The sequence below is a fragment of the Erigeron canadensis genome, chromosome 1, assembly GCF_010389155.1.
Source record: "Erigeron canadensis isolate Cc75 chromosome 1, C_canadensis_v1, whole genome shotgun sequence".
In the NCBI taxonomy this organism is placed as follows: domain Eukaryota; kingdom Viridiplantae; phylum Streptophyta; class Magnoliopsida; order Asterales; family Asteraceae; genus Erigeron; species Erigeron canadensis.
The window spans coordinates 21,600,807-21,612,819 of NC_057761.1; the positions used below are offsets into that span (position 1 = coordinate 21,600,807).

The 12,013-nt window shown below is 35.0% G+C and overlaps 1 protein-coding gene across 1 annotated transcript; it reads left to right on the plus strand.

Moving 5' to 3' along the window:
- Positions 1-7,739: 7,739 nt before the first annotated feature.
- Positions 7,740-12,013, plus strand: LOC122587003 (LRR receptor-like serine/threonine-protein kinase GSO1). Its single transcript, XM_043759063.1, has 3 exons — positions 7,740-7,992; positions 10,975-11,889; positions 12,006-12,013. Exons 1-3 carry the CDS (start codon positions 7,740-7,742, stop codon positions 12,011-12,013), a joined length of 1,176 nt encoding a protein of 391 aa, XP_043614998.1.

The window sequence follows — 12,013 nt, forward strand, 5'->3', positions numbered from 1 at the left end:
TCCGGCTATGAAACTCTCGTCTTACCTAAACATCCCCAAAATCTCTTTATGACGAAAACAAAGATGTTTTGGCATCTAATTTTAGACATTTTAAATCTCGAAATAGACGAAGAAGATATAGATCTATGTCTCCTTTATGATCTTCATACACAGCTTCTCAATGCTTGAAAATGGAAGAGACTCAACAAAAATCAATGAAAAGAAACTGAAATCAGCTTCAGATTATAATGACGGGAAAAAATACCTTGCCGGAACCGAAACTGAAACGGAACCATATTTTTTAATTTTTGGGAAATGACATGACTGATAAAAAATTAAATAGTAATAAATAAAGAATAATGCCACGTCATTAAAAAATGTCACGTAATCAAAAAATGTTCAAGTCACCATGTACATGTGTCAAATGTTGCTATTTCCGGTAATAAATGAAAGTTCATTTCTAAAAAACAAAACTTTTAAAAGTCACTGCTATTTTTGTAAATTGGTCGAAAGATGTTTTCTATTTTCTGTAGTTATCCCTTAAAACTTTGAATCCCAACCTCTAAAAGCCCCCAATAAGTCTCTATCAAATAGTATATGATATATAAGTTATCCACTTATCCGGCCTTATCTGGGCTTAAAAATAAGTCCCGCATGTATCAATATATGCGTTCTTTCGAAAAAAAATATATGGCCCTGTAAAATGACACATTTTGTTGGGCGCAAAAGCCCATATAAACTAGAGCTGGCATATCGTGTCCGACACGACACGATAAGACATGAACGTGATAAGACACGAACACGACACGATAGTTAATCGTGTCAGTTTTTCCAAACACGAACACGACACGATTTTTAACAGGTTACACGATAAGGGACTTGTTAAGGGACCTGATAACGTATCTTATTGTGTTTTATCGTGTCTTAACGTGTCTTAACATGTCTTATCGTGTCTTATCGTGTCCTTAACGTGTCCTTAAGTGTCTTTAACGGGTCTTTAACGTATCTTAACATGTCCGTATATATACTACTTATCTTATCGTGTTTTAACATGTTCGGACCTGTTAAGACACGAAACACGTTAAGGCCAAATACGAAAAATCCAGGTCGTGTCTTGTCGTGTCGTGCTAATAGGTCTGTGTCGGAAATTGCCGGCTCTAATATAAACTAATACTGTAAACAAATTTTCAAACATACAGATTTACGAAAATAACGATAACAATTATACTAGCTTAATGAGAACAAACAAAAAAAGACATGAACTCACTATTGCTCTAGATTATATCCTACGTACAACAAATAAAATACATAAACAAGGTTGTTAACCATAGTTCTATAGTTTATTACATGCTAAAAATTGTATTTATTAAAATATTAAACAAATACTACAATCATATGCCAGAGTGACTTGAACTAATATATATATTTCTAAAGCTTCTCTCTATAGCGATTATAGTATTATTCATACTTTATCAAATAGAATACGTTATTAGCTTATAATAAGTACCATCATTAGAAAACCAATTTTGACAACCAAAATTGAAGAGTTGGTAATTAACTAATAAACTCTACGAAACTCCAAACCCATATTTGATTCTGATTTTTGAAAGGTTTTACATTTTTGAAAGAAGGCTTCAACTTGTCGATCCAACTCGTCTTGACTTAGTATCCTAACGTATCTCTCGGTCCGACCTCTAAGCCTTGACCCACCCTCAGGAAACGTACTTGATTTCCTTAACTCCCAGACTTCCAGCTTAACTCCCACATCGATCATACTCATTCAAATCTTTAAACTTGTCATCAGAATTATTATGACACTTTAAATCATGATCACTGCTACTTGTATTTTCAAATTTAGAGAACTTTATATCATCCTTCTTGTAATATTTAAATGTGTCCTCCAATGTATGAAACCTTAATTGATCATCATCCGAAACGGACCTGATTATTTCAAGATTTTGAGGATTAACAAGAGAGGAGGATTCGACGAATGAGTTTGTGAGTAATTGGCTATGATCATTTGATGAAGGGTTTAAAAAGATGGTATTGTAATTGAAGTAGATGAAGTGCCAATGAGTTTGTGAGTAATTGGCTATGATCATTTGATGAAGGGTTTAAAAAGATGGTATTGTAATTGAAGTAGATGAAGTGCCAATACTTTGATCTGTACTAATGTGACCATGATCAGTTGAAATTCATTAGTTAAGGCAATCCTCAATAATAGGAGGGACATGACAATTAAGGCGGCAAATTCAATAGGAATACCGATTTGCATATAAATGGATCTGGGGAGTATTTTACACTAAGTAGATCAAAACAAATGACACCCTAGTTTGTACTGCATAAAGCCTCCTACATCGCATTATTCAAACCCACCAAAAAACAAAAGCCTAGTAACGACTGACACAGCTATAGTTTCGTTTTCAGGGATCTCCGAGGTCTTTGGCCTATATTGTCACTGCCTAGATACACAAACTTGATGGGCTTGCTACATAATTATGATCATTAAGTAGAATAATCATTAGCAAATGTATAGTTGATCAAATTGTAACTCTGGTGAGAAATAACTATCAAATATGCAACTCAATACACCAAGTCTTAGACATGCAACTCAATCAAATCTTGTCATTGAACAAGATAACAACTAAGCCACCAAAGAAAGAGGACATGATGGCAAAGAAATGCTAGTCTTGAAAGACTTTGTACCATTCATCAATCCAAGTCTTCAGTTAAATTCTTGATCTTGACAATTGTGCAATTCAAAAATACGATTTTTCAAAACACTACAGTCAACATACATTGGCTGACAATAATAGGAGTAAACACGTTATGGACCTATAAGCTTTTAATGTGTGAGGCCGCTATCTCTTGAAAGACTTTGGGGGATACTTGACTGACTCCAAGTTTACTATGAAAAGTCTTGTAGACTCAAGTTGATATCTACCTAAGTATACATTCATAAAAGATTTTAAGGCATATTGTGTTATATATATGCCCCATTTCCCTTGCATCTGAATTATACGACGTTTGCTCCATCTTAATTACTCCAAAATGAAAACCAATAAATTTATTGTCATTTTTACATTATTATTCATGTTTGTTCAAACATATGACGTTAGCAGCAGCAACACAAATTCAAACATTACATGTATCAAAAGAGAGCGGCAAACACTACTTTTATTCAGACAAGGCTTCACAAACCAATCAAATCGGCTGTCAAGATGGACCGGATTGGAATGTTGTGAGTGGCAGGGAGTTGCGTGTGACACGAGAACTGGTCATGTTGTTGAACTTTATCTCTCTGGTAGTGGTATCAACTCCAACATTCCTGTTCGGTTATCAAACCTTACTGGCCTCGTGCATCTAAACCTTCACAATAACTACTTCCATGGGGGAATTCCAGATTCTATTGGAACCTTTAACTTTCTTTTTTCCATTGACCATGCTTCAAACCAATGTCTGGTCTCATTCCTAATTTTATTGGAAACTTGATCTCTCTTTCTTCCATCAAACTTTCATTCAATCAATAGTGTGGTCCAATACCTAAAAGCATTGGACAACTTACCAACCTACAAGAACTGTGTCTTCATGGGAATCAATTGAGTGGGAGCATTCCCGAAAGTCTTGGTCAGCTTTCAAACCTCCAAACCCTTTTTCTTCAAGATAATCATTTGAGTGGGAGCATTCCCGTTAGTCTTGGTCAGCTTTCAAACCTCCAAACCCTTTTTCGTCAAGATAATCAATTGAGTCAGGGCATATCTGAAAGCATTGGACAACTCACCAGCCTACAAGTGCTCGATCTTTCTTTTAATCAATTGAGTGGGATCATTCCAACTAGTCTTGGTCAGCTTTCAAACCTCCAAAGCCTTCTTCTTTATGATAATCGACTGACTGGGGTTGTTTCTGAAATTCGCTTCACCAAACACTACAATCTAACCAGGTTGTCCCTGTCTTGTAATTCATTAAATGTGAGCCCTCATTGGATTCCTCCCTTCCAGATGGACACATTGGTAGCGGGATCCTGCAACATGGAACCCCAATTCCCAAAATGGCTTCAAACGCAAACACATCTTGAATATGTAGAGCTTTCAAATTCTAGAATAAGAGATATAATACCAGAGTGGTTTCAGAACATCTCTTCTCATCTTCTCTTCTTGGATCTATCCGACAACCAGATCGGACCCTAATTCCCAAATATTCAAACACAAACAAATCTTCGACATTTAAAGCTTTCAAATTCGATAATAAGAGATAAAATACTAGAGTGTTTTCACAACATCTCCTCTCATCTTCAAGAACTGGATCCGTCCAACAACCACCTCGGACCCGAATTCCCAAACATTCAAGCATCAACTAATCTTCAATATTTACATCTTTCAAATTCGAGTATTAGGGATACGATACCAGAGGTTTCATAACATCTCCTCTCATCTTCTCTACTTGAATCTGTTGGACAACCACATCTGAGGAAATTTGCCACTAATAAATATCAAGAACACATGTATACAAGATTCTGATACTTATTTTTTAGGGAAAATAATATATGATGTTAACATCATCTAACTTAGATGATGTTCTCTCACATACTCAGTCACATCGATCAAGTTTTACACATGTCAAAAAGCCCCCTATGAATTTTATGGTTTGTGAGAACAACATCATCTAACTTTGATGTTGAACATCATCTAAGTTATCCCCTATTTTTTATATTAACTAGTTGTGTTGGTGGTCAGATTAGATCATGAAAACTTATTTACGGGTGGTGGAGTTATATATGATTCGAGGTTATAAGATTATGATAAAATCGACTTGAGGACTTGAGAAAATTCCGATAAAATCATCATACATTCCTATTTTATAATTTATGGAAAAAGTAACTGCCAATGCCGTGTTCTAGGGATGTGCAAATGGCCCGACCCGGCCCGACCCGCTAAAACACGGCCCGGCCCGCGACCCGCGAATGCATGAAAATCGAAACCGTGACCCGGCCCGTGAAGGTCCGGGCCGGTTCGGTTCGGTTCGGTTACGGGCGGGTCGCGGGCGGGTTACGAGTTTCCTTCAGTTTTTTTCGGTTTTTGCCTTCACCCGACCCGACCCGACCCGACCCGGACCGACCCGTGTGACCCGCGAAAACCACAAATGCGTGACCCGTGACCCGGCCCGTTTAGGCTCTGGGCGGGTCGGTTCCGGGTCGGGCGCGGGTCAACGGTTTTTTTTCTCATCCCTACCGTGTTCTACGGATCTTGGGTCCCAATACCGTTTTAACATTGTATAGGGGAGGTTGAGATGTAGACAATCTTACCCCTATCAAAGGTAGAGAAACTGCTTTCAGGTTCTACAATAGGTAGAAAAGGACCTTGGCATATGGATCGATCCCTTGACCTCCCACCAACCACTAATCCAACCCATCTGGTTTAAAATTTATGGAAAGTTTTTTCTTTTATTTCTTATTTTAAAATTTAGATTAAAAAAGGCAAATTAGAAAAAAAAAATATTCAACTTTGTTGATTTTTATATTTAAAGTATTCAAAAAAAAATTATCAATAAAAGGTATACAGCTTTTCAAAACATAAAAAAACTTTTTTATATGACATTTTCTAACCGTGATTGCGATAAGTTTTTCATACACAGGGAACCACTAGGATGTTCAAAACTATCCTTATCCGAACTTGTAATCCGACCTGGTTTTATCTGAAAACTTAAATATCTTAAGTCTTAGATATCCGAACCTTAGATATTTGACTTTATGGATTTAGATTTGGATATTCAAATTCATAATCTGAAATTTGAGACATCCGACTTTAAAATTCTCGAAAACTACCGCTTTTCTTTTAACCATTGACACAAAATCGTTAACGAAAAGTAAAATAGGATATCTAAAACTTAAAATCAATAAAGTCGAACTTTTGAAATTTCCGATAATGGATTTCAATATCCGAATATTTGAATCCAAAAGTCGAATATTCGAGGTTTGGATATCCGAGCTTTTGAATAGCTAAATTTTGGATAAAGTCGAATCGGATTATGGGTTCGAATATGGATACTTTTGAACACCCTATTGGTTCCTCTATACACGAATACTTAACAAAAACCGCAGTCTTAAATAAATTGAAAATGAACCTTTTATTGAAAAAAAAAAGTTAGATACATTAAATTTAAAAACCAACAAACTTGGATAACTTTTTGTGCAATTTACCCAAACAAAGAAAAATATTTAGTGTTTTTATAAAGTCTTTTTTTTTTTTTTTTTTTTTTTTTTGCTTTGCAAAGTGAGTTTTGATTAAGAGGTGTTGGAGTAAATTTTGACCAAAAATTTTCAGAACCTCTAATCTCCTTATCATGGAAAATAGATATCTTGGCTACTGAGGTTTAAGCCAGTGGTTTAACATCTTTCTTAATCTTAGGAGGATTTTTATTTTTTTTGTTACGAGTATTATTTAATCATGTATTGAAATTATTGTTAGTTGAAATCTAACACAACGTGCATATATATTTTTCTATTTCAAAAATACTTTTTATCTTTTTTTATTTGATTTTGATAATATACAATGGTGGATAATTTTTAAATATATAGAAATTAAATTTAAGTTAAATTTTAATTTTAGAAATAGATTTTAAAATATTGACCTAAACACCGGTAGCAGCAGCTAGTTTCACGCTTCAAAAATAAAAAGAAATTTGTTTTAAGATTGCCTCACACTTAGTCTTATTGTCAAACCCGTCAATCCTCATATAAAAAAAATTTGATCAAATAAAAAACAAAACACACACAATGTTATCAAATTTTCAAAAAATATGAATAGTTAATATTATATGGTTTCCACACCTAAACTTTTGCCTATAATTTTATTTTTTTTATTTAGATAGTATTATTATATATAGAAGTTGTGAGACTAAAGTTTGTCTACATATATATTATATAAGTTTTAATTGGACTAACGATTGTCCAAAGTTAATCCTACCCAACATGTCTTATAACTTTTAACTCAACTCATGGCTCATTCAATACAAACCAGGTCATGAACTTGTTGCTTTTGGCAAAAATCATTTCATTTTACTGGAAGTATCTCAGCAAACTTATGCGACCTACATAGTATATCATTGCTCGATTTATCGCATAATAATATTTCTGGAGTTATTCCCGACTGCTTAAGGAGTTTGATTCATTTGCGAGTAATTGATTTTACAAGTAATAATATAACGGGTGATATTCCGTAGTCATTGGGTTCTTTATCACTACTTGAATCGTTACACTTGCGCAACAACAAATTAAAGGGTGATCTTCGACGTCTTTGCAAAACTTGAAAAGCTTGGTCACAATGGATTTGGGGAACAATTTGTTGACGGGTAATATCCCTTTTTGGATTGGAAAAAAGCTATTAAAGCTTAAAATCTTGAATCTCCAATCAAATATGTTCAATGGTGTGATTTCACTGGAACTATGTCAAATTAAAACTCTTCAATATTTAAACGTGGCAAATAATAAGATAACTGAAAGCATCCCTCATTGCTTTTGTAATTTAACTAGTATGATCAAGAGATTTGCCATGTTAACATACAAAAGAGATTATTATGAAGAAAGTATTGAAGCTTGCACAAAGGGCATTGAACTAAAATAAACAAGCACAATTTTGTTTCTTATATCTTTAGACCTTTCAAACAACAAAATTATAGGTGAAATTCCTGATGTGTTGATGAACCTAGAAGCCTTGACGAATTTGAATCTTTCTAGAAATGAACTAAGTGGACACATTCCTACAATGATCGGAAATCTAAAGTCATTAGAATCTTTAGATTTGTCGACGAACAAGTTATCTGGTGGAATTCCTCGAAGTTTAGATAGCTTGAACTCACTAGGGTATTTGAAACTATCATTCAATAAATTATCCGGTCTATTACCTACTGGAAGCCATTTCCGGACTTTTGAGGATCCCGCTATGTTTGAAGGGAACAACGAGCTATGTGATGATGAAGGTAAAAATGGTTCACAAGGTTTCTCATGGTTTTATGCTGGTATGTTTTAGGATTCGTTATGGGTTTCATGGGACTTATTGTTAGTTTAAACTATTTTGAGGGAAATCTACTTTGAGATGACAGAGAATATTTACGTTTTTCTATTGGTTTTAATTATAGTGAATTTTACTCGATTACGGAGGAAGTTTTTTTAATGAGGTATTTGGATTCACAAACAATACTCTTTTTCTAAGTTTATCTAAATATATTTTTCGTCTTATGGTTTGTCTTAAGGAAAAATGTAGGATACGAATAATCATACAAAAAATATATTTTCACCAACCAGGCAAACAGTAAGAAGAAGGCTTTTCCCTGGTACTATATCACATGTCAACTACCTTGCTAACAATTTCTGTGATGGCGTAATAACATCAGATTCCATATGCATCTCATCAGACTGTGATGAAGTGCTAACAGTTTCATCTGTAGGAATATTAACATAATCAGATGGAAATCATTAATCAAGGAAATCCTCAATTATAGGACGGACATGACAATAAGGCGTAACTATGGGCAGCCAATTCAATAGATGTACCGATTTATGTATATGTTGCGACAACTAATTATAATCCATGACCACTTTCATGAACAAGTATAATGGCAGTTAAAATTGTCACAGCTTCAAGTACAGATTGAGCACTTTCAAACCCATCAAAACCAAAGCCTACCAAAAACTGACACAGCTAAAGTTTCGTGTTTAGGGCTCTCCGTGGTCTTTGGCCTATTGTCACTACCTACATAAACAAACTTGATGGGCTTGACTACATGCTACATAATATGACCATTAAGTAAAATAATCATTAGCAAATTTAGACTTGATCAAATCGTAACTCTGGTGAAAAATAATTATCAAATCTGCAACTCAATACACAAAGTCTTGGACCGCTCAATCAAATCTGCCATCCCCCTTATGACTCCCAAAACAAAATAACTAAGACACCAAGTGTTGTCAAAGGCGAGCGCCTCTTGTGCCTAGGCGCAAAAGGCGGGCGAGGAGCACCTCCAGCGCCTGAAACCCTAGGCCCAAGTCGACCATGAAAAGGCCGTCAACGACGGTCAACTGTGGTGGTCAACCGCGGTCAAAATGGTCAAAATAATCTAATATATATATATTATTTTTATGTAATAAATTATGTTTTTTTATATATATGTTTATAATAGTCTAATAGTTTGAAGTTTTTGGTTGAAAAGTTTATATTTTTTGTAAGATATTTGGTTTTATAAATGACATTTGATTTTTTTACTATTATTTTTCACTATATATAAATATTTTATATTTATTTACTTAGTGCGCTTTTCTTTTTCCGGGTGTGCGCTTTTTTGTGCCTCTCGCCTTCGCCCTATTTGAGGTCTTTGCGCTTTGAAGTCGCCTTTGCTTTTGACAACTATGTAAGACACATCCTACTTTAATTGAGAGATCAAATTTTTGGCTATTGATAGAAATTTTACGTGTTTAACACTGCAGTCAACAACCATTGTACAGCATTACCAATGACCCACACAAGTTGATAAGTATGTAGCCACAAGTTCTTAAAAGACTTTGTACCATTCATGAATCCAAGTCTATAGTTAAATTCTTGATAATGACAATTGTGCAATTCATAAATATGATTTTTCCAAAACACACTGCAGTCAACAAACACTGGCTGACAATAATAGGAGTAAACACGTTATGGACCCATAAGCTTTTTCTGTGTATGGACACTATCTCTTGAAAGACTGTGTGTGATCCATGACTGACTCCAATTCTACTATGAAATGACTTGTGGACTTGAGTCGATATCTACCTAAGTATACGCTCATAAAAGATTTTAAGGCATGTTGTGTTATATATATGCCCCTTTTTCCCCTACATCTGAATTATACAACATCTACTCTATCTAAGTTACTCCAAAATGGAAACCGCTATTATTGTCAATTTTACAATATTATACATGTTCTTTTAGACATATTGCGCAAGCAACGAAAACACCACAATCATGGCTTTTTCAAACGTAACATGTATCCAAAGAGAGAGGCAATCCAACAAATACAACTTGAGCAAAGATAAATAACATACGCAAAATTATATTGGCAATCACACCAGCTAAAATAACAATTATTATTCAAAATAGGCCTATTTAAAGAAAATATATTCATCTGTCATGATCATTATCAGGAAAACTAACAAAGACACCTATGGAAATGCTCTTAAAGAATACTCGGCATAATTAGCATTATATTTAGCTAAAATAGGCCTAAAACCAAAAGCAAATTTACTTACATGAATTCCTTGAAGTCAAGCATCTAAACGATGACCACTTTCATGAGTAACTATAATTGCAGTTAAAATCGACACAGCTACAGTACAAAACCCACCAAAACCTTGTATTCAGGCCTGTTATCCAATTGACATAGCTACAGTACAGCTTTTTCTAGTGTGTGGCCACTATATCTTGAAAGACTTTGGGTGATACTTGACTGACTCTAAGTCTACTATGAAATCTCTTGTGGACTCAAGTTGATATCTACCTAAGTATACATTCGTAAAAGATTTTAAGGCATATTGTGTTATATATATGCCCCATTCCCACTGAATCTGAATTATACAACATTTGCTCTATCCTAATTACTCCAAAATGGAAATCACTAATTTTATTGTCAATGTTACAATATTATTCCTGTTCTTTCAAACATATGGCACAAGCAGCAGCAACACCATGAACAAAGCTTCCTGAAACGTCACATGTATCGAAAAAGAGCGGCAATCACTTCTTGTATTCAGACAAGGCTTCACGAACCAATCAAATCGGCTGTCAAAATGGACCGGGTTAGAATGTTGTAAGTGGGAGGGAGTTGGGTGTGACCGGAGAACCGGTCATGTTGTCTCACTTGATCTCCATTCCTATGGTATCAACTCCACCATTCCTATTTGTTTATCAAAGCTTACTGGCCTCAGGTATCTAGACCTTAGCTATAACAGCTTCTATGGGGGAATACCAGATTCTATTGGAACCTTGAGCTCTCTAATAGAGATCTCTCTATCTGGTAGCCATTTGTCGGGTTCAATACCTCCCTCACTTGGTGGCCTATCATCTCTAACATACCTCTCTCTTTCTGATAATCAACTGAATGGGGGCATACCTGAAAGCATTGGACTACTCACCAGCCTACAATATGTTTTTCTTTGTAGTAATCAACTTTATAGTAATCAATTGAGTGGGACCATTCCCACTAGTATTGGTCAGCTTTTAAACCTTCAAGAGCTTGATTTTTTGGGTAATAAATTGAACGGGAGCATACCTGAAAGCATTGGACTACTCACCAGCCTACAAATGCTCTTTCTTGATAGAAATCAATTGAGTGGGAACATTCCCAGTAGTATTGGTCAGCTTTCAAACCTGGAAGTCCTTTCTCATCCTAATAATCAATTGAGTGGGGTTGTTTATGAAATTCACTTCATCAAACTCTACAATACAACTTACCTGGATTTGTCTGGCAATTCATTGATAACGTTCAATGTGAGCCGTCATTGGATTCCTCCCTTCCAATTGAGGATTTTTCATGCAAGCTCCTGCTGCAACATGGGACCCCAATTCCCAAATTGGCTTCAAACACAAACACATCTAACAGAATTACATCTTAGAAATTCGAGTATAAGAGAAAGCATACCAGAGTGGTTTCACAACATCTCCTCTCATCTTTATTACTTGGATCTGTCCGACAACGAGATCGGACCCGAATTCCCAAATATTCAAACATCAACTGATCTTGAATATTTAGATCTTTCAAATTCTAGTATAAGAGATAGCATACCAGGGTGGTTTCAAAACATCTCCTCTCATCTTCGAAGCTTGGATCTATCCGACAACGAGATCCATGGAAATCTGCCACGAATAATAGCGAATAACAACACAGGTATACAAGATTTTAATACCTTTCACTTTTATTTCTGCTACATGTGTTGGTGGTCAGAAAATTTATTTAGAAATGTTTGGATACGATTTATGATTTTAGCTTGAAAACTTATTTAGATAATTAG

Coding starts and splice junctions, on each gene's coding strand:
- LOC122587003 (XM_043759063.1), top strand. CDS start 7,740: ATGATCGGAAATCTAAAGTCATTAGAATCTTTAGATTTGTCGACGAAC. Junction 7,993..10,974: donor TTTCTCATGGTTTTATGCTG/GTATGTTTTAGG, acceptor GGGGAATACCAG/ATTCTATTGGAACCTTGAGC.